This window comes from Nycticebus coucang, chromosome 16 (genome assembly GCF_027406575.1).
Source record: "Nycticebus coucang isolate mNycCou1 chromosome 16, mNycCou1.pri, whole genome shotgun sequence".
Taxonomy (NCBI): Eukaryota; Metazoa; Chordata; class Mammalia; order Primates; family Lorisidae; genus Nycticebus; species Nycticebus coucang.
Window position 1 is genome coordinate 70,365,609 of NC_069795.1, and position 23,862 is coordinate 70,389,470.

Genomic DNA, 23,862 nt, shown 5'->3' on the forward strand with positions numbered 1-23,862 from the left:
TTGTACAAATTGGAGTGCTTACATCATACTAATCAGCATAGCTTTCATCTCATTTACCCAATTATAGCATTAGGTTATTTTATATTTTCAAGTTTATATGTTAATATTAGATTTTTCTTCTTATTTCTTATGCTTATTCTGCTTCTTTTACCTGTTTTGTCCCTGGATTTTCTGAGAGATGAGACAAAAAGGGCAATATACTTTACATATGTCCTGTTAACAGAGGGGACTGTGTTACATAAGTCCCTGTATAACAGTGTTTAGTTTTTAAAATAATCATTATCTTTACTAAGAATTTCTATAAAATGGTTTCCCTTATTAATAATTTTCTACAATGTAAAGATATAATATTTCTTTCCCACAATATAACTAATACAAGGCTAGAATTTGAGCATCTAGAAGAATCAATAGTAACCGTGTCTCCTAGGCTCTATTAATTAACAGTTGTTGATAGTCTTTTGAAAGTGTATGATTAATCAACTTATGATTAAAAAACTTACAAATAGAGTGTTAACATTCAAGGGTATTCCTTCTTATCCATGCATTTTTATTTTGAATTTATAGTCAAATTTTTATTGTCCTTTAAACACAGAGTTACTGGATTTTTTTTTTTTTAACAGTATCTATAGGTAGGAAAATTTATTTGAATCACTCAAAAAATTGTAATGATTCCAGAGTAATCGTCTTCCTCATAGTATAAAAGAGATTATTTTCAAGATGTCTGCTTGGATTTTTATATAAAAATTGGCAATATTTACAGTTTTATAATTTAATAAGAAATGCATCATTAAAATATGGGGAATGTCTAACATACTGAATTCAAATATAATAAAGACTCTGCTCTTTAGTTTCTTTAGAGTCTTGATTTTTCTGTTATCCCTTCTTTATTGTATTTTTATTATGGAGGCATAACTTAAATATAGTAAAAATGTACCCATGTTAAGCACTCAATTTGCTGAGCTTTGACATATGTACACACCTAGTAAGCACCACCAGAAGTAGAATATAGGACACTTTCATAAACTTTTTTCCCTCTTCCTACTCAATTACTATCATCAACATCAGTTGCAGGAAAATACACTTTTATCACATGTTAGATTTGTCGATTTGTCTTTTATGAAGTTTGACATAAATGGAGTCATGCAGTATGTACTCTTGTACAGATTGGGAAGAAAAAAATAAATTTTTTTTTTTTTTCCCCCACAGATGACATGACTATCTATGTAGCACATTCCAAGCAACAAAAGCAGTCCTGGAACTAACAAGTAATTACAGCAAAGTTGTAGGATACAAAGTTAATATACCAAAGTCAATTGCTTTCTTAGATGCTAACAATTATCAAAACATGACAATTTGCATTTATAGCAAAAACAATTAAAATACACATAAATATTTATAAAATTGTAATATCTACATAAGGAAAATTTGAAAACTTTGATAAAGGAAAGAAAAAAATCTAAATAAATGGAGTGGTATTCCAAGTACATGGATAGCAAGACTCAATTATTGTCAAGATTCAATTCTCCCAACTTTATCTATAAATTCAATTCAATCTCAATCAAAATCCTAGCAAGTGATTTTTGTGGATACCTGCAAACTCATTCTAAAGTGTGTATAGAATGACAAAATATTCATAATAGCTAACATAATCTTGAAGAACAACTGGAGTACTGTCACTACTGGCCTTCAGGTCTTAAGATAAAGTTGAAGTAATTAAGACAGTGTGATACGGGAGAATGTATAAATAAATAGATGAATTGTACATAATAGACTCAGAAATAAACCAGTATAATTATAATCAATTTATCTGATTTTTGACAGAGAAACAAAGGCAGTGTCATGAAGAAAGCATTTACCAGGACTTCCACTAAGATATTAAATAGGAATGGTTAAGGAGACATCTTTACCTTGCTCATGATTTTATCAGGAAAGTAGTTTATCACAATTAAGTATACTTTCTTTGGAATAAATGATCATGGAATAACTGGATATCCATATAACAATAACAAAAATGAATCTAGAAACATATCTTATTATACCTTTCACAAAAATTAACTCAAAATTGATCATAGCCCTAAATGCAAAACACAAAAGTATAAAACTTTAGAAGATAGCATAATTTTCTAAAAAAATTTAGATTTTTCTAAAGAAAAAAGATTCACAATGGCTTTTATTATTATTATTATTAGAGACAGAGTCTCACTTTGTTGCCCTCAGCTTGCTGTGGTGTCACAGCTCACAGCAATCTCCAGCTCTTGGGCTTAGGTGATTCTCTTGCCTCAGCCTCCTGAGTAGCTGGACTACAGGCACCCACCACAACGCCCAGTTATTTTTTTTTGTTGTTGTTGCAATTTGGCCAGGGCCAGGTTCGAACCCGCCACCCTCTATATATGGGGTCAGGTGCTCTACTCACGGAGCCATAGGTGCTGCCCCTCACAATGGCTTTTTAGCTACAACAGCAAAAGCACAACAAAGGAAAGAATTGATAACTTGGACTTCATTAGAATAATGCTCTATGAAAGACACTCTTAAAGGAATCAATATAGACCATAGACCAAACACATATCTGAAAAAGGATTGCAATCCATCAACACAAAGAATTCTTAAAACTCAATAAGAAAACAAACAATCTGATTTAAAAATTGGCAATGGTTCTGAATACACGGCACTGAAGAAGACATATAGATGGAAAATGACCATAGGAAAAGGGATGCTGTCCATCATATGCCCTTAGGGGATTAGGGTTGGTCTAGAGCAGTGGTTCTCAACCTGTGGTCGTGACCCACAGGAACTGTATTAAAGGGTTGCAGCATTAGGAAGGTTGAGAACCCCTGGTCTAGAGTGACTTTACCTTAGAATTCTTTAGTCCCATCAAAAAGATAAAATCCTTGTGGGGTCACTACTGAATGCCTGTGCTTGATCCTTGAGGTATCTCTACTCTTGGTGTTTGGAATTCAAATACTAGTGCTCTAGTGCTGTCAGCTCTTGGATCTGTTCAGCTTATGGCTCCCAGTTCTTTGAAGCCACATTAGCTAAGAGCATAGATTACCTAACTGCTAAATTATTTAATACTGTGGTAGGTACTGAGGATGTATTAATGATCAAGACATAGGCCTCTGATCTTATATTGCTATATTTTACATGGAGGAAGTGATAATAAACAAAAAGCAAAATTAGAAAATATAAACTAGTAATGTGTTATGAGGAAAATAAAATAGGAATAAGGGATAAATAGTGTCTTTGAATTACTTTAGGTTGGTTGTTTGGGAAAGGCTCTCTGATTAGGTAACTTCATAGCTAAGGCATGAATATAAAAAATTTAACCAGGCAATGATCTGGAAGATCTACAACAAAGGTATAGTGATGTCGTGACCCATATGGCCCTAGTTGCAGTCACCGCATGAAGGAACCAGGCAGTGACACAGATTAGAAGTACAAGTTTACAAGAGGCAGACTGTGAGACTATTCAACTGGTCTTCCTACTGTTTAATCTGAGCTGCCATAAAATGGTCATTGAGGTATTTTCTTCCTTATTCATGTGCATATCACATATTTCCTCCCCTGAGGAAGGGCCAGAAAAACTTTCATATGCTCCTGGTTCCTAATTCTCCTCAGGTCCAGGTTCCCACTGAACCTCACTATTCTCCTCACTTTCAAATTCTGCTTGAACATCACCTTCTTCCTCAGTTTCTAATTCTTGTGACTCCCCAAACAGGAAATTACCCATTATTTTCTCTAAATATCTTTATTATTTATCAAAGGGCTCACTTATTCCAAGCGAGGTTAGTTTAATTCTAGACAGGCCAGATGTTCCACTTTCTCTGAGTGGAGTTTCCCTTTGGGACTTCTCCCACTGTGTACTGAAGACTTCACTTACTTCTGAGGGTCCTTTTTTCCCTCCAGTCCATGTCCCCAGTATCCTGCCATATCCTGTGGTATCCCACCGACTGCACCCGATGTCATGTCCCCTATTGCCCTGGTCGTGGGTCACCGTGTGAAGAAACCAGGCATGACACAGATTAGAAGTACAAGCTAACAAGAGGTGGGCTAACCTTAAGTGCAGGGTAGCCCCGAGCAACCTCTGCAGTAGCTATTTATTGAGAGGCTACATGACAGGTGAGGGGAGTATTAGACAATGACTGCATGCTTAAGGATTGCCACAGGCTCGGACACTCTCTCTAGGGCCCCAGAGGATGATTAAGCTTTAACACCTGTGGATGAGTTGCCCAAGGGTCTGCCCCCCAGTTGCAAATCATCTTGCTCAGAGGCCATCCGGATCTCAGTGTCCTCTACATAGTAAGCTTGAGTTATTAAAAAAATTGTAAATGGGTAACGTGTGCATAGAACATAGTGATTGAGGCTTAAAGAGAAGCAAGTACTGGATCTTGTTGAGTCTTTTGAGTCAGGGTATGAATTTGGATTTTATTTTAGATGTAATGGCAAGTCATTGAAGGGCTTTATGCAGGGGATTAAATGAAATGGTTTAAAAAATCACTTTATTTGTGTAAATAATGCTTTCTGGTGTTCAAAAACAGAACCAGTAACTTTGGCTTTAGTAGTGTGTTTATGCATTAAGTATTTAATACTGAATACCAGATAAGACAATAAATATATCCAATATAGCAGGCAAAGATATATCTGAATCAATAGTTGGTGTTTCACAGACACTATTTCTAAAACCTGCTTTTGGTTTTAGAAGCAGGTTTTAGAAATTCAAATCCATATCAAAATTAGACAAGTATCTTAAATGAATGGAGTGTTAAGAAATACAGGGACTAGAAAAACTTTAGTAACTAGAGAATCTATACAGTTTAAAGGAGCAGCTATGGTTCAGCTTCAGCTAGTAGTTGCTAGGTGAAGGTTCAGGCTTAGATCTGATTATTCAAGGGAAAATGTATGCATTATAGTTTTTGTGCTTAGGGGGAAATCCATTTATATATAATGTATATTTTTAAGGTGCAAATCTTATGGGGTTGAGTTATAAACAATAGTATTTCCTATTACCTCAGCTATTCCCTAAAGCCAATCTACTGTGTACAACAATAAGTTGTCCTAGGAATCTTCCTTGAAAACCCCTATTATTGGGCGGCACCTGTGGCTCAAGGAGTAGGGCACCAGTCCCATATGCCGGAGGTGGCGGGTTCAAACCCAGCCCCGGCCAAAAACCAAAAAAAAAAAAAAAAAAAAAAAAAGAAAACCCCTATTATTAAGCCTGATATAGGAAGAGGAGGAAGTATTTGGGGGCTTGAAGACCACCAAAACTCTCTCCAGAGAAATTTTTGTAATCTCTAAGCTGTATCTTGGCTTCTGTAACTTCTCTTATTGTGTTGGGTGGCTATTTAAGGATCACAAAATTAGTTTCTAGTTTTGTCTTCATATCTTGCTTAAATGCTCTTGTGCTTTGCTTTGAAACTTGGAGGAAATTTGCTACTTAGTTTTGGAAACTTCAATCAAAAAAGTATCATTTTAGCATTCTGTTATATAGAATTCTGTTATATAGAATGTTAAAATAGTGATGTTATAGGCATTGAAGATTTAAGTGATTTTCTCAAGATCCTAAAACTAGTAATAGTAGACTTAGAATTCCAGTCTAGAATTTTGTGAATCAATTGCTCAAGTTTTACCTACATTTTTGTTGTCTTTGTTATAGTTTAATTTTTATTATTCTTAAAAACAAGAATCAAATCTTTAGCTCAAAATAATCCATATGACAAAATAGCATATTTTGAGGGGCATGTTCTGATCCCCTTTAATGTGAATGTATGTTATTAAACTTTGGAGAGTTTATAAACATATACATCCATTGGACTCCTAAGTTCTGTGATCAACTGGCCAAACTGTTTCACTCCATTTAAAAATACTTTTGAGAGCTACGTAAATCCAGTATGTTAGTACATTCTGAAAGATAGTACTCAAATTTATGTAATTATGATTTAAGGAAATCAGTATAACAAAAAGAAGAAAAAACCCTTAAATTACCTATGAGAAATTTAGGAGAGCATTGGTTATTTTTTGAAAGTAACATGGGAAGTTTTTTTTTTTTTACATAGGGGAAGCTGAGGAATAAGAATATTTAACTAGAAGTTGGATAATCTGACGAGTCTTGAGTCTGCCAGTTTTTAAACAGATAATGTTAGCTAAGCCATAAACACTAAATTTGCATGTTTGTAAATTGAGAATAAGTACCTACCAGGCATACCTCATAGATTCTGTGAAATACGTATATCTGAATGTTGTTGGCAGACTATTCTCTTATATTTCTGACTCAGTTCTGAGTAGAGACAATGACTATTTTTTTCCTAGACTTTCTTTCCTGGTATTTTTGTGTAATAAATAGCATTTCAACATATAGAAAAAAATAGCATTTGTATAATAAATAGCATTTCAAGCAATCTCCTTCTGTGATATTTATTTTCTGTCTAGGATAATGAACATGGTGTCTCCCACCAGAACAGAAGGTAGGCAGGTTTGCTAGACATTCCCTAGCAAAGTCTGGCATTTCTTAAGCTTGAGATTTCTTAGCTATGATGCAAACTCATTGCATGTATAGTATCTACCTGGGCCACTTCTCAGTCACAGAGGAACTGATGTAAACATTAAACTCATGCTGTTTGTAATGCCATGAATGATAAAGATTTTTGTCTCTGACCTAGGAGTATCATTTCTTCTGCTAAAATCTAGGAAATTATTATAAAAGGCTCATTTAATAAATGTAGCTTCCATGTAAGGTCTTCATAATACTTAAAATGGTGTTCTTTTAGAAGCTTTAGGAATATTACATTTTATGATCAAACAGAATAACGAGTTTAACATTAAATTGTTTTTCTTTGTATACAGGCTCTGGTCTACCAGGCTGTCTGCAGAGATGCACAATTATTTTAGGATAGGAAATCCTTTGTATATAAAGCCATAGCCTAACTATGTTAAAATGAGTAAAGAAGTGTGTGCGTGTTTTATTAACATTATCAGTCAATAATGATATGAGGGCATTTCAAATGTCTCACTTCTCTTCCCGGCCCTTGTATCTTCCCCACTCTCTCTCCTTCCCATCCCTTTTCTTTGTAGGAAAACCTGTAGCATATATTAGTGTTCCATTGCTGCTGTGACAAGTTATTATATACTTAGTTGTTTAAACAACAAAGACTAACTATCTTACAGTTCTGGAGATTAAAAGCCCAAAATAGGTCTCACTAAGCTAGTATCAAGGTGGTGGCATGGTTTCACTTCTTTTTGGAGGTATAAGGGAGAATTTGTTTTCTTGCCTTTTCCAATTTCTAGAAGCTTCTCTCATTCTTTGGTTCCTATCCCCCTGCTTTCGTCCTCAAATCCCACAATGGTCAGAATACTTTGAAAGCCCTTTTCATTTTATATAACTGACACTGATTCTCTTGTGTCTCTCCTTCACTTATAAAGGATCCTTGTAGTTATAGTGAATCTACCTAGAAAATTCAAGATCATCTCCCTATCTCGAAGTCAACTGAATAGCAGTGTTAATTCCATCTGTAACCTAAATTTCTCCTTGTCATGTAACAGAACGTATTCAAAGATTACAGGGATTAGGACACAAACATCTTTGGCACAGGAGACATTATTCTGCTTATTACATTGGTAATTACCCTCTATTTCACTCTTCACCTTTTCTCTTCATAGAAGCTCAGCTCTCAATTTTTTGTTTTATATTACCTACTTTCTCTATCACCGTAAAATTCGGGTATTCTTTTTTTATTTTTATTTTTAGAGACAGAGTCTCACTTTGTCACACTCGGTAGAGTGCTGTGGCATCACAGCTCACAGCAACCTCTAGCTCTTGGGCTTAGGTGATTCTCTTGCCTCAGCCTCCTGAGTAGCTGGGACTACAGGTGCCCGCCACAATGCCTGGCTATTTTTTTGTTGCAGTTTGGCCGAGGTCAGGTTTTAACCCACCACCCTTGGTATATGAGGCTGGTGCCCTACTCACTGAGCCACAGATGCCACCCAAATTTGGGTATTCTCTAATCTGTTGGTTGATTTCTCTTCAGTGATATCCAGAAGGGCCTGAAATAATCTCTTTTGGAAATAATTCAACCAGTAAAATTTCTTGAAAACTCACATATGCAATGTATGTTAAATAAAGAAGTTAATGAAATTATCAATTTAAAATTTGTGTGTAGATTAATAGATGGATTAGAATTAATTTCCATTTTCAAGGCAGAATTATTTTAAAGTCACTAAATTTTTTATTAAGTTCAGAATCATTAAATGGATTGTTTATTGTGTAATACATAAAATTATTATACTAAGGAATGGAAATAACTTTTGCAGGCTCTAGCAGAAATTTTTACAATATTTTTTTTTTCCTCTATTTGACATCATTGATAATTTAAAAAATTAACTGATACCCTATTCCTATAACCCCCAATCTCTGGGCAGCAGACTGGTACCAGTCGATGGCCTGTTAGGAAATGGACTGCGTACCAGAAGGTGAGCAACAGGCAAGCAAGACTTCATCTGTATTACAGCTACTTCTCATTGCATCATTGCCTGAGCTTTCTCTACTGCCACATCATCAGTGGCATTCTTATAGAAGTGCAAACCTACTTTAAACTATGCATATGAGGGATCTAGGTTGTGAGCTTTTTATGAGAATCTGATGCCCCCATCCCTGGTCTGTGGAAAAATTGTCTCCCTGAAATGGTGACAAAAACATTGGGGACTACTGCTCTCTACCTTTTCTAACCAATGGCTATAGATTATTGGAGTAGCCTTAAAAACTTATGTGTGCTTTCTTTCTTCAGAAATCATTATGAGGGTCTTAAAGTGGTTATGTGATATTTAACACAAAAGCTGTCCACTTCTTCCCTGTGTTACCAGTGTATTTCTTACATTATGATAGAAACATAAAAATTATTTTGAAGGAATCATTTTGAAATATTGCTTCATTTATATCTACAGTTTAAGGCTTTAAGTAAAATACCATTTTTCTTTGTATATCTTGTATAAGCAGTTGGAACCATCATTTATTAGTGCTAATAAACAAAATAGAATTAAAACCTTTTGCTAATTTAAATTAGTAAATCGTGTTGATATATTGCTTACATTGACAAAGTGTTTCTTAAAACCCACTGATTTAACAAATATTTAAAAAGTCCTACTGAGTGCTGAACTCTTAAGTATACAAAGCATCTACAGTGCTACTGAATACTATGGATTGCCAATGTTATATTTTCTTCAGAGAAGGAGATTAAGCCTAATTAAAAGTTGGAAACAATCCAATTTCAAGGGTTTGATTCATGGAGCTAGTTCTTAGGACTAATAATTGCTTTAGTCATGGCCCCTTCAGGAAATAGATGGTACTTAGAAGGGTAATTGAAGAGAGTTTAAAGAAAAGACTACTTACGAATATGGCCTGGTATAAGGGAAGCAACCGGTGGGCAGTGTATTAGTCTACTCAGGTTGCAATAACAAAATACCACAGACTGGGTGGGTTAAACATCAGAAATTTATTTCTCACAATTCTGGAAGCTGAGAAGTCTGAGCTTACTATGTTCACACAACCTCTTCTTTGTGCATGTACAGAGAAAAAAATGCACTTTCCGTTTCTTATACAACCAATGATTCTGTCACATCAAGGTCCTACTGTTATGACATAATTTAACCTTAATTACTTCCTTAGAAACCCTGTCTCCAAGGATAGCCACATTGAGGGTTAGGGCTTCAGCATGTGAATTTTGGGGGGATTGGGGAGAGGTCAACACAAATATTTAGTCTGCAACAGCCAGAAACAGTGGGAAGCCATATCCAAGCTTGAGCCTGAAAGGGCAAAATATATGAGCTATTATTCTTTGAAGAACGTTAACTGTAGAAGTAGAACTGTCAAAAATGAGCAGTAACTCAGAAATGAGTCACCGTAAAGCTATGACGTGGTCCTACCCTTCAAGTTTTGCTGACAACCCTGTGTGTGTTCGTGTAATTCTAATTCTGATTACCTGTTTCTATCAACTATCTAGATATATTTTAAGGAATTAGCTCACACGCTTGTGGGGGCTGGTAAATCTAAAATATGCAGGGAACGTTGGCAGGCTGGAGACCCAGGCAAGTTGATGTTATAGTCTTATGTCCTCCGGCAGTCTGGAGGCAGATTTATTTCTCAGGGAACCTCAATCTTTTCTCATAAGACCTTCAGTTGATTAGATGAGGCACATTCACATTATAGAGGGTAATCTGCTATACTCAAAGTCTGCTGTTTTAAATACAGTAGAACCTCCAGAGTTTACCACTTCCCTACTTGGTCATCTCCTTATGTTTACTTAATTTTCATAGACCAGATATGCCCCACATGTACTAAGGTCTAATTTCATATGTCGATCACCTCATTACAGTCCCCTAACTGGTGAACTTACAGAGCTTCTATTGTATTAATTACATCTAAAAAATAACTTAATACCGAATTCTAGAATGACACAGAAAATTAACCATTACTTAATGGGACTAGGTAAGAAGGAGTTGCAGTGGTAAAGGTATGGTAGTAGAACAAAATAGATACACCCAAGAGATATTTCTTTCTTTTTCTTTCTTTTTTATTTTATTATTAAATCATAACTGTGTACATTAATGCAATCATGGGGCACCATACACTGGTTTTATAGACCATTTGACATACTTTCATCACACTGGTTAACATGGCCTACCTGGCATTTTCCTAGTTATTGTGTTAAGACAGTTATATTCTACGTTTACTAAGGTTCACATGTACCCTTGTAAGATGCACCGTAGCTGTAATCCCACCAATCACCCTCCCTCCGCCCATCCTCCCACCTCCCTCCCCTCTTCCCCTTCCCCATATTTTTATATAAAAGCCATAAATTAGTTTCATAGTAGGGGTGAGTACATTGGATACTTTTTCTTCCATTCTTGAGATACTTTACCAAGAAGAATATGTTCCAGCTCCATCCATGTAAACATGAAAGAGATAAAGTCTCCATCTTTCTTTGAGGCTGCATAATATTCCATGGTGTACACAATTTATTAATCCATTTGTGGATCGATGGGCACTTGGGCTTTTACCATGAATTAGCAATTATGAATTGGGCTGCAATAAACATTCTGGTACAAATATCTTTGTTATAATGTGATTTTTGGTCTTCTGGGTATATACCTAGTAGAGGAATTATAGTATTGAATGGCAGGTCTATTTTTAGATCTCTAAGTGTTCTCCAAACATCTTTCCAAAAGGAATGTATTAATTTGCATTCCCACCAGCAGGTAGAAGTGTTTCCTTTTCTCCACATCCATGCCAACATCTCCGGTCTTGGGATTTTGTGATATGGGCTAATCTGACTAGAGTTAGATGATATCTCAAAGGAGTTTTGATTTGCATTTCTCTGATGATTAAGGATGATGAGCACTTTTTCATATGTCTGTAGGCTGTGCGCCTGTATTCTTCAGAGAAGTTTCTCTTCAAGTCCCTTGCCCAGCCTGTGATGGGATCATTTGTTCTTTTCTTGTTTATACGTTTAAGTTCTCTGTGGATTCTGGTTATTAAACGTTTGTCGGAGACATAACCTGCAAATATCTTCTCCCATTCTGAGGGCTGTCTTCTTGCTTTACTTTGTGTTCTTGGCTGTGCAGAAGCTTTTTAGTTTTATCAGGTCCCAGTAGTGTATTTTTGAAGCTGCTTCAATTGCCCGGGGGGTCCTCCTCATAAAATATTTGCCCAGACCAATTTCTTCAAGACTTTTTTCTGCACTCTCCTCTAGTATTTTTATAGTTTCATGTCTTAAGTTTAAATCTTTAATCCAGTGAGAGTCTATCTTAGTTAATGGTGAAAGGTGTGGGTCTAGTTTCAGTCTTCGGCAGGTTGCCAGCCAGTTCACCCAGCTTCATTTGTTAAATAGGGAATCTTTACCCACTGAATGTTTTTAATTGGCTTGTCAAAGATCAAATAACGGTAAGTAGCTGGGTCCATCTCTTGGTTCTCTATTGTGTTCCATACATCTAGCTCTCTGTTTTTGTGCCAGTACCATGCTGTTTTGATCACTATCGATTTATAGTATAGTCTGAGGTCCGATAACGTGATTCCTCCTGCTTTGTTTTTATTTCTGAGTAAAGTCTTGGCTATTTGAGGTTTTTTCTGATTCCATATAAAACGGAGTATTATTTTTTCAAGATCTTTAAAGTATGACAGTGGAGCTTTAATAGGGATTGCATTAAAATTGTATATTGCTTTGGGTAATATGGACAATTTAACAATGTTGATTGTTCCCAGACATGAGCATGGTATGTTTTTCCATTTGTTAACATTTTTAGCTATTTCTTTTCTTAGAGTTTCATATTTCTCTTTATAGAGATCTTTCACATCCTTTGTTAGATAAACTCCCAAATATTTCATCTTCTTTGGCACTACTGTGAATGGAATAGAGTCCTTAACTGTTTTTTCAGCTTGACTATTGTTGGTATATATAAAGGCTACCGATTTATGAATGTTGATTTTGTAACCTGAGATGCTGCTGTATTCCTTGATCACTTCTAAGAGTTTCGTAGTAGAATCTCTGGTGTTTTCTAGATATATAATCATATCGTCTGTGAAGAATGAAAGTTTGATCTCTTCTGACGCTATGTGGATACCCTTGATTGCCTTTTCTTCCCTAATTGCAATGGCTAAAACTTCCATTACAATGTTAAAGAGCAGTGGAGACAATGGGCAGCCTGGTCTGAGTGGAAATGATTCCAATTTAACTCCATTCAATATGATATTGGCTGTGGGTTTGCTGTAGATGGCCTCTATCAGTTTAAGGAATGTCCCTTCTATACCAATTTTCTTAAGTGTTCTGATCATGAAGGGATGCTGAATATTATCAAAAGCTTTTTCAGCATTAATTGAGAGAACATATGGTCATTTTTTTTTTAATTTGTTTATGTGCTGAATTATATTTATAGATTTACATATATGAGCCAGCCTTGAGACCCTGGGTAAAACCGACTTGGTCATGATGTATAATTTGTTTGATGTGTTGCTGGATTCTGTTTGTTAGGATCTTGTTGAATATTTTTGCATCTATATTCATTAGTGATATTGGTGTATAATTTTCTTTTCTTGTTGTGTCTTTTCCTGGTTTGGGGATCAGGGTGATGTTTGCTTCATAGAACGCGTTGGGTAGTCTTCCTTCTTTTCTGTATTTTGGAACAGGTTGAGTAATATAGGTACTAGTTCCTCTTTAAATAAGGTTTGGTAGAATTCTGACGTGAAGCCTTCTGGCCCCATCAGGCTTTTCTTTTTAGGGAGATTTTGTATGGTTGATGCTATTTCAGAACTTGATATTGGCCTGTTCAACATTTCCACTTGATTCTGGCTAAGTTTGGAAGGTGATGTGCTTCCACGTATTGGTCAATTTCCTTCAGATTTTCATATTTCTGAGAATAAAGTTTCTTGAAATATTCATTAAGGATTTTTTGAATTTCTGAGGAGTCTGTTGTTTCATCTTTGTCATTTCTGATTGATGAGATTAGAGATTTTACTCTTTTTTTTTCCTGGTTAGGTTTAGCCAAAGGTTTATCTATTTTATTGACCTTTTCAAAAAAGCAACTTTTTGATTTATTGATCTCGTGTATAATTCTTTTGTTTTCAATTTCATTTAATTCTGCTCTAATTTTGGTTATTTCTTTTCTTCTACTGGGTTTTTGGTTGGAATGTTCTTTGTTTTCCAGTTGCTTGAGATGTCCCATTAAGTTGTTCACTTCCTCTCTTTCCATTTTCTTGAGGAAGGCTTGCAGTGCTATAAATTTCCCTTTTAGGACTGCCTTTGCAGTATCCCACAGGTTCTGATAATTCGTGTCTTCATTGTCATTTTGTTCCAAAAATTTGGCAATTTCCTTCTTAATCTCATCTATGACCCAGCTATCATTCAGCACAACTTCCATGTTTTTGTATGAGTATGCAGATTCCTGTGTTACTGAGTTCAACGTTTATTCCATGGTGATCTGAGAAGATGCATGGAATAATTTCTATTCCTTTAAATTTACTGAGGTTAGACTTGTGACTTAAGATGTGATCGATTTTGGAGTATGTTCTGTGGGTTGATGAGAAGTGCGTGTATTCATTTTTATTGGTATGAAATGTTCTGTAGATATCTGCTAAATCCAAACATTGAATGGTTAGGTTTAAATCTAAAATTTCTTTGCCCAGCTTCTTTTTTTTTTTTTTTTTTTTTTTTTGCCCAGCTTCTTATTGGAGATCTATCCAACACTGCCAAATGAGTGTTGAAATCTCTAACTATTATGGAGCTGGAGGAAATCAAGTTGCTCGTGTCTGTTAGAGTTCTCTTATAAATTGAGATGCATTCTGGTTGGGTGGATAAATATTATTAATTGAAATCTCTTCTTTTTGAGTATTAACCTTAACAAATATGAAGTTACCATTCTTATCCTTCCTTACTTTTGTTGGTTTAAAGCCTATTGTGTCTGCAAATAGAATTGCAACACCTGATTCCCATGATTATTTTACACCATTCTACTTTTCCCCTGGAGCTTTGCTGAGGGCCTGTACAGAGCTACGGCCTGAGAAACTTGGGACCTATTTGGTGTGATGGGGATAAGTGGCTCTGTATTGTTTTCAGCTGGTCTCTGTCCGACCTTAGTGAAACAGTTACTCTGGGTTGAAGTCTCAGCTGTGGAGCAATACCAGCAATTAAGTCATCCTGCCCCCCACAGGCAACAATTGGAAAAGGAAAATTAAACCTTCCTACAACCACACACCCATGGCACCACTTGAATAGTCCTCGGGCAATTGGCTCAGTTCAAAAGGTCCAAATCAATTGACTCAGTCAGCACCTGTCTCAGGTGGAAGAGTTTAAAAGGTCTCCGGCAACTAGATCGCAGGGGTCTGCTGACAACTCAATATGACTTGTTCTGGTGCTACATGAGGTCAGGAGGACCCACCCAGAAATAAACTAGTCTGGGAAGGTCGATGCCTCCTTCCCCACCTTGCACCTCTGTCATACCCAGTCACTGATAGCTCCACAGGGCTGTGACCAAGTTCCCTCCAATTAGCAGACACGCCAGGGGTTTGCACCTGTCTGAATCACAAGGAAATCTATGTCTCCTCAGCCAGGCTGCTGTTCTCTGCCTCTTTCCGGCAGGGAGAGGTGAGGCATGACAACCTCGGGCACTTCTTGGAGGCTGGGATCTTCACTCAGTTCCAGCCCCGCCCCTGATTGATGTTACTGACAGAACAGAACAACTTTGCAAAATTTGTTTCTGTTCTGGCTAAATTCCCCTGCAGAAGAGAAGCTGTGTTGAGTTCACAGAACCTGCGCCTCAGGTTCTTTGCTGCTGCAGGTTTGTATTTTCAGCATGGTTAGCTGTCAGTTCTAGCCTCCTGCCCTCCTTTGTCTAGGCTGATGATCCCCTGGGGCTGGGTATGTCTTAGGCTCAGTAAAGCGATCCTCTGGGTCAGCCCTACCCTGGAAGTCTGCCCGGACTACACATGCGTTTTCTAGTCCCCGTGCTCCACCCTGGCTGGTAAGTGCTGGTAAGTGCCTCAGGCAAACCCTTTACTCATGGGGGCCTGTGTTCTATCCCAGATCTCTTCCACCAGTGGTTGCTACCTGAGAAGATTCCCGGCCTCCTCTGGTTGCCCAGAGAGACAGGGGGTATGACTCCAGAATATCCAGAGGTGAGCCCTATTGTTGCCAAAAACGGCTGCTGCTCTGTGCCTCGGGGCACCGCTGCTCTAGTGTGGTTCCCTTTCAGCCGACCGTCCTCTCCTCACTCCCATGCCACAGAATCAGCACTGACCAGCAGCAGTTCAGGCCCTGTCCACACCTCTCAAGAAAACACCCAAGAATCTGGACTCCTGGGGGACAGGCCTCCAGATCTCCAGAGTGACAGTGAAGGGGAGTGCTGGAAGCTCAGAATTACAGGTAGAGAATATATACAGTTTTGCACAGTTTTATGCCTGGCAGGAGAGTGCCATGCACCCTAGTAGGGGAAGTAGGTCTAGTTTTTAGAGGGTCAGGACTTTTGAACTCTGCTCATTTTTTAATGGGGTACTCTGAGCCGTTCTCATGGGGGAGGGGACTCCCATCCACTTTGTGATGGATTTTGTACCTTTTGTTTGTATCCTTGGGGTTGCAGCTTGCCTCAGCAGGGTTGATGTGCATTCTTCAACCTTCTCTCTTGGCACAGCTCTAATCCACCAGGTTACTTGCTAAATTTCTGTCCTTTAACTCTCCTTCTGGATGGGAGCCTCTGCGGAAAGGTGGCTTTAGTCAGCCATCTTGTCCGAGTCTCCCAAGAGATATTTAAAAGTAGAATTGACTCACATGGCATATTGAATTTGAAGTGGAATCAGGGATAACAGGCCTGATTATTTTGGTAAATAATATTGCCACTCAGTGAGATATTGTATGGGAAAAAGAAAAGCAGAATTTGGCAGGGGGGATAATTTCACTTTGTTACATGCTATGTATAAGACTTTTATGGTTTGTGCATGTAAAGCAATACTTATAGCTAGATAATTAATTAGATATATTTTCAGAAACATAGGAGAGAATTCTGAGCTGCAGATAAAGATTTGGGAATCATCAACACATAATGGTGATTGAAGCCTTGAATATCCTGGGATGAATAAAGTATGAAAAGAAGTATGTCTAGAACAGAACTTAGGAAAATGTACTATGAGAAACAGGTATAAATAATTTCCCAAAGAAATCTGAGAGGTGATGGCCAAAAACAAGTAAATTGGAGAGTATGGTTATTTTTAAAATCTAAAGAGTGTAGTAAGAAGAAAGGTGACCATAAAGTCAAATAACTGTAATAGGAGTCAAATTAGAGAAAGACTGAAAAGTGATTATTGAATTTAGCTACTAGAAAGTTATTGGTAACCTTACCACTAGATGATTAATTCATGTGATTTTTTTATAGGATATTTACCCACCTGGTATTAAACCAATACATTACCAAGTACTCTGTATTTCTAACTCTAGCATTAAACTATTAGATTTTCCTATAACTAAGAACTTATAATTTAAAAGATAAATTATAGTCTTTTATGTAAAATTCTATAGTTTGAGTTCTGTGAACACTTATTATAATTGTATAAACTAAATGTCACTTTAAAGGTATAAAGCAGATTGTGAAAACATGAATTAAACTGATTAATAAATTATTACCTTAAAAATACTGAGAAGATCTTAAAATATTTTAAGTCTTAATTAAAAACACTATGTCTTTATGCTATTTCTGTGATTTTTTAAAATGGATTCTATACACATCTTTTGGATAGTAATTACTAAAACAGCAGTCAGAAACTAAGCTTTGGATACTATTTAAAAATTATCATAATGTTTTGAAATAAAAGAAAAAGATTGTAGAATAATGTGTAGGCAGTGTAATGCTATACCATAAGGGTCCAAAATGAGATTAATCTTGCACATTGTACATTGATTTGTAGTTTCAATACAAGTTTGTTGTTTTCAGTTTTAATAAAAGTATGAAACTTCAAAAAAATTATCATATTTAAAATACCACCTTCTACCCTAGTTAGCAAATGGAGGCTAGTCGTATGAACAAAGGTATATAAACATTATTTTACTCCTAAATCGTTACTAGGTGACACTGCCATAAAACATACCTCCTATATTTATCCTCCCACTAATTGTCACCCTCAAAAAATATGCCTCCCCACTTTTTTGCTATAATCCTTGAATAGGTGGGCTTTTCCTTATAGCTGAGCATTTACCAAATAGGGAGACTAAGTTTCCTAACTGCAAAACAGCAATTTTGTGAGTCTGCTACTGACATTAAGAATGCCTTATTTGTGGACAATGTACTCTTTTATCAGTAGATAGGGAGATTTCATTGTCACTCAGCAGCAGAGTGAATTTAATTTAGGCAGGGGTAGAGATGATTAGGCAGGTTGTATGATTACCTACAGAGGCATAGGGACCTCCATCCCAAATTTGGTTCTGATGTTGAGACAAATGATGACATGTGTGTGCTTTCCAAAGGCATTACTCTGTGGAGATAAGGGCAGTTGTTCAGAGTACAAATTCTTTTCTTGGGGAAAACTAAGCTGTTTACATATTATGATTTAAAGACACAGCTTTTCAATTGTTAATTTTGTCAAAAAAAGGATATCGAGATTTTATTTATTTTTAATGGCTCTAGATCAGTTTAGGGAGGGTTGCATTTTTAACAATGAGTCTTTTAATGCATGAATATGGTATACATCTCCATTTATTTTGGTCTTTAATTTCTCTTTGCAATATTTTGTAACTTTCAGTGAACAGGTCTCAAACTATCTTTTACTAAATGTATTCAAAGTATTTTTTGATGTTGTAAAATATGTATGTAATTGTTCTTTGCTAGCATATAGAAATACAATAGGTTCTTTGAATTTTGATTTTGCATTCTGCAACCTTATTAAACTCACTGAGTAGTCTTAGTAGCATTTTATGGTCTTGTGATTTTCTTTTTTTAACTTCAAAATAGTAACTTTTAACTGCAGAACACTCAAACAAAACTTGCTAATTGAGGCATGCAGTGATTGCAACAACCATCATGCAGTTGGTTTCACTTCAATAATTTACATTTATATTTATAAAAATGTAATATGTAAACAAAATATAATATGAAATGATTTGTTATGAATATTGACTTTTATTCCTGATATACTGGCATCAAAATCATATATTTTTGGATTCAAATAGCCTTCTAGCTATTGAAATTGCTTCAGATTAACTTTATTAAAATTTAAAATAGTTTCTACACTTTCATTTCCCAAATCAGATTCTGAAGTATTTATATTTTTTGTGAGAAGTATTTTTAAAGAAATTCTCCAACAATGATTGTGTCTTCTGAACTTGATAACTCTTTGAATTTATTGTGCTTCATATTTATATATACTACCACAAGAACCCACTATTTGTACAAATTATTTCAGGCACAACTGTGAAAAATATTGAAAATGAAGCATATTATGCTTACAGACTTAAGTCAGGTAAGATTATAGTAGCATGTGCCAGTCAAGTTTTTGTTTGCAAATGAACACTACCTATAGGAATAATTCCCATCAAATGAGCATCTTTTTTGAACACCTATAGAGTTGATCACAGTCAAATGGTTAAGGGGCTATGGATGTTTAAGATTACATGGATCATTTTTGTTAATTCTGGAGTCTATCTATAGGTGTGTCAAATCACCCAAACAGGCCCATTAGGTAGGTTTTTGTCCCTGCTTCCTTGCTCTCCCCTCCCCCATTGATTTCCTCTGAGTTTTACTTTTTTCTGTGCATAAGTATACTTATTGGTTAGTTCCAGTTAATAGCAAATACATGTAGTGTCTGTTTATTTCTTGAGATACTTAAGGAGAATGTCTCCATTTCCATCCAGATTGTTACAAAAGTTATTAATTCATCATTTTTATGGCTGAATAGTATTCCATGGTATGCATACATCACATTTTATTAATCTGCTCATGAATTGAAGGGCACTTGGGTTGATTCCGTATCTTTACAATTTTGAATTGTGCTGCAATAAACATTTGAGTGCAGGTGTTTTTTTGATAAAAGTTTCCTTTTCCTTTGGGTAGATACCCAATAGTGGGATTGCTGGATTGAATGATAGGTCTATTTTAGTTTTTTGAGGAATCTCTATACGGTTTTCCATAAGTGTTGTACTAATTTATAGTCCTACTAACAGTATACAAGGGTTCCTTTCTCTCTACATCCATGCCAGCATCTATTATTTTTGGGCTTTTTAATAAAGCTTTTTAATGGATAAGGTGATAGCTCATTGTGCTTTTAGTTTGCATTTCCCTGATGATTAGTGATGTTGAGCATTTTTCCATGTGTTTATTGGCCATTTGTCTTTCATGTGTTTAGTCCACTTTCTAATAAGGTTTTTTTTTTCTTCTGATTTGTTGGAGCTCTTTGTAAATTCTGGATATTATCCTTTTATTGGATGTGTAGCTTGCAAATACTTTCTTCCATTCTGTAGGTTGTCTCTGCTCTCTTGATTGTTTTCTTAGATGCGTTCTTTGCTCTCTTGATTGTTTTCTTAGCTGTGCAGAGGTTTTTTTAGTTTAATCAAAACCCAGTTATTAATTTTTGCTATTTTCATGATTGCCACTGGTGCCTTAGTCATACATTCTTTGCCTATGCCAACATCTAGAGCAGTGGTTCTCAACCTTCCTAATGCTGCGACCCTTTAATACAGTTCCTCATGTTGGGGTGACCCCCCCACCATAAAATTATTTTCATTGTTATTTCATAACTGTAATTTTGCTACTGTTATGAATTGTAATGCATATCATGTATCTGATATGCAGGATGTATTTAGGCCACCCCTGTGAAAGGGTTGTTCGACCCCCAAAGGGGTTGAGACCCACAGGTTGAGAACTGCTGATCTAGAGGAAATTTTCCTCTGTTTTCCTGTAGAATTCCTATGATTTCATTTCTCAGATTTAAGTCTTTTATCCATCTTCAATTTTTCTAAGTGGTGAGAGGTAGGGGTCTTGTTTCATTCTTTTGCATGTGGCTATTTAGTTTTCCCATTTATTAAATAGGGCTTCTTTTTCTTAGTGTACATTGTCTGCTTTGTTAAGACCATTTGGTTGTAGGTAGATGGTTTTGTATTCTGTTTAATTGGTCTATGTCTCTATTTTTGTTCCAATATCATGCTGTTTTGGTTATTATAGACTTATAGTTTGAAGTCCGGTAATGTTATACCTCTTTTTGCTAAGATTGTTTTAGCTATTGTGCTTTTTTCTTATTACAAATAAAGCATATTTTTCATAGATCTTTGAAGTATAATGTTGGTAATTTGGTGGGGATTACACTGAATTTGTAAATTAATTGTCTTGTTCCAGTTCTTATGGGGCATACTTTTAACTTCTCCCCATTCAATGTAATGTTGGCTATAGGTTACTTAAATGTGGCTTTTATAATTCAGACTTATGTTCCTTCTATGCCTAGTTTGTTGGGGTTTTAATCATGAAGGGGTACTGGATTTTCTTGAATAATTTATCTCCATCTATTCAGATGACCTTAAGGTCTTTGTTTTTGCTTTTGTGTATGTGTGAATCACATTTATTGATTTGTACCCTGTTTCCCCAAAAATAAGACAGTGTCTTATTTTAAGGTGTGCTCCCAAAGATGCGCTAGGTCTTATTTTCGGAGAAACAGGGTATATGTTTTTGTTAAATTTCTCTGATAGAATTCTGAATTCCTTCTCTGTGTTGTATTGCATTTCATTGAACATCCTCAAGATGGCTATTTTGAATTCTTTCTGAAGGTTCATGTATCTCCATTATTTGGAGATCTGTCACTGGTGCCTTATTTCTTTTGTTTTGTTAGGTCATTTTTTCCTGGATGTTCTTGATGTTTGTGGATTTTCACCAATGTCTGGGCAATGAAAAGTTATATATTTATCCAAGTCTTCACAATATGGGCTAGTTTGTACTTATCCTTCTTGGGAGGCTTAGAGGGAATGACTCTTGTGTTCTAAGCCTGTGGTCATTGCAGCCACATCAATAAGGAGGTACCCTAAGTCCAATAGTGCTGTGATTTTTTGCCTGTTCCTACAGGTATAGAGGGCTGAATTTTTCGTTTTTAAGAATGTGTCTTTTTGTATGCATAGTTATTCAATTTGGTGTTCTTTTCAGGGGATGATCTCTGGAAGGTTTTTTCAGCCATTTTATTCTGCCTTCCCAAAATTATAATTTTAGGTAGTTTCCATTCAAGTTTACTAATCTTCAGGGTCTGAATATTTTTAAAAAATCTCTAGGTTTATATAGATAGAGTGATTGATCTTTGATATAGGTACTTAAGATGCTCAATCTTCTCTTTACTTTCCTTAACATATATGATATAATATAATACTTTAAAATCTCTGTTTATTTGTAGCCTCTGTTTAATTTCTGGGTCTGTTACTAGTAATTAATTTTTATTCTCATTATAGATTATATATTTTTTGTTTCTCTGTATGTCTAATGAATGACATACCTTTTGAATTTTACCTTTTTAATGCTAGACGTTTTTGTACTTGCAAAATTATTCTTGATCTTTGTTTTGTATGCAGTTATGCAGAAATAGTTTCATTTTTTGTGACCTGGTTTTTAGCATTGTTAGGCAGGATCAAAGCAATCTTTATCCTAGGGATGAATTTTTCCCAGTACAGAAGCAATATTCTTTTGAATACTTGCATGATGCTATGTGAACTCTGTGGATTTTTACTCTGATTGGTGGGAACATGAAAAATTCTTGGCCCCCAAATTCTGTGCCTTTGGTTTATTCTTCCTAGATTTGTTCTTTATGAAGGGTATTGTTTCATTCTCGTTTTGTTCTTTTCCCAGTCTCACGTAGTTTCCTAAAACCTACTTTCTGAGGCAGTACTTAGATAAAGATTCAGGGAGAATCTTCCTGCAGATCAGTAGAGCTCTTTTTATGTGTTACTTTTTCTTCTTTGCTACTCTACCCTGTGAACTCCAGTTGTCTGTTGGTCTCTCCAGGCTCTTAAGTTCTACCTCAACAACTCAGTGAACCTGCTAGATTTCACCTGCATTATCCCTGCTTCCTGAAAACTCTAGGTTGTAAGCTGAGGCAGTAATAAAGATCACTTCATATTTTTCTCTGTCTTTTAGGGATCACTGTCATTCCCTACCTGATATGTAATGTCTGAAAACTGATATTACATAAACTTTTCCAGATTTTAACTTTTTATATAAGAGGGTAAGTCTGAACCCTGTTTCTTCATTGGAAGAAGTGGAAGTGCTCATGTAATTTCTATCTTTATAGAAGTCAATGAGTGGTAAATAAATAAATACACACACACACACACACATATATCAGGTATAGAATATATAACTGAGTATAAGTTATATAATTTTCTTTTTTCTTTTGTTCCCCTGTCCGTCCAATTTTCTTTTGTCCTCTTCTTTTTCCCTCCCTCTCTCTTTCATCTGTGTTACTTAACTTTCTTTACATAATATAGATGACACATAATAATACCTTACTATTTATTTTCTAGTATATCTTTGCCTTTTTATTTTATTTATATTGTTCTTCATGTAGATATTTTATGTTAAATACTCAAATATATCTATTTCTTTCTGATCTATGGGTTTTAAATTATGTTTAGAAGGTTTTAATATATACCAAGATTATCAAGATATTTATTTTAATATTTTAGTTAATCCTATGATTCATTTATTACATTAAAATATTTGACTCATTTTAAATTTATTTTCATGAAAGGAGCATTTAATCAATTAAACAAATCTCAAATCAAAATGTATTTGGATTCCAAATTCTTGTTTTTTCTTCATGGGGAAAAAGCTGCTACTTTTCAAATCCCTTAGTGTCTTATTTTTTTTTCAGATGGCTGCAGTATTAAATATTTGTGCTATATGATTTGATTTGCATCAGCTAAGACTAAGATTTTTTAATTCTATTTACAAAACTAGGGATAACAAAACACGAGAATCCATTGATAAATGAGTTAATTTCTCCTTTGCTCATTATTATTATGCTAATTAAAATGTTAGAATCCTTGACTTTTATTATATTAGACTTGGGAGACCTGGTGTTGATTGTTATTGCCAACATGAAAGTGGTGCAGCTGTCCTGCAGCTTCAATTTTTGATCAATGAGGTAAGGATTTTTTGACAATTTCAAGCACCTCCCCACTACACACTGTATCAATTGATGTAGTCTTTTAAATATTATGATTCTAAATGCTTAAAAAATGTAACTATATAATGTACCTATTATTCCACTTTTATATAAAATATTGTACTCCTGTTTTTGTCACTTTGTTAAATTTTAAAGGAAAAAGATTATTAGGTATTAGATACTGTTATTGTGACTATGTAACATACTTTAGATTA

At 35.4% G+C, this 23,862-nt stretch overlaps 1 protein-coding gene across 1 annotated transcript in view; it reads left to right on the plus strand.

Moving 5' to 3' along the window:
- STXBP5L (syntaxin binding protein 5L) overlaps positions 1-23,862 on the plus strand; it is a 412,846-nt gene that overhangs the window by 74,216 nt on the left and 314,768 nt on the right. The window contains exon 4 of the mRNA XM_053565493.1: positions 23,545-23,626. Within this exon, the coding sequence (XP_053421468.1) occupies positions 23,545-23,626 (82 nt within the window). The remainder of the gene's footprint in view (positions 1-23,544; positions 23,627-23,862) is intronic.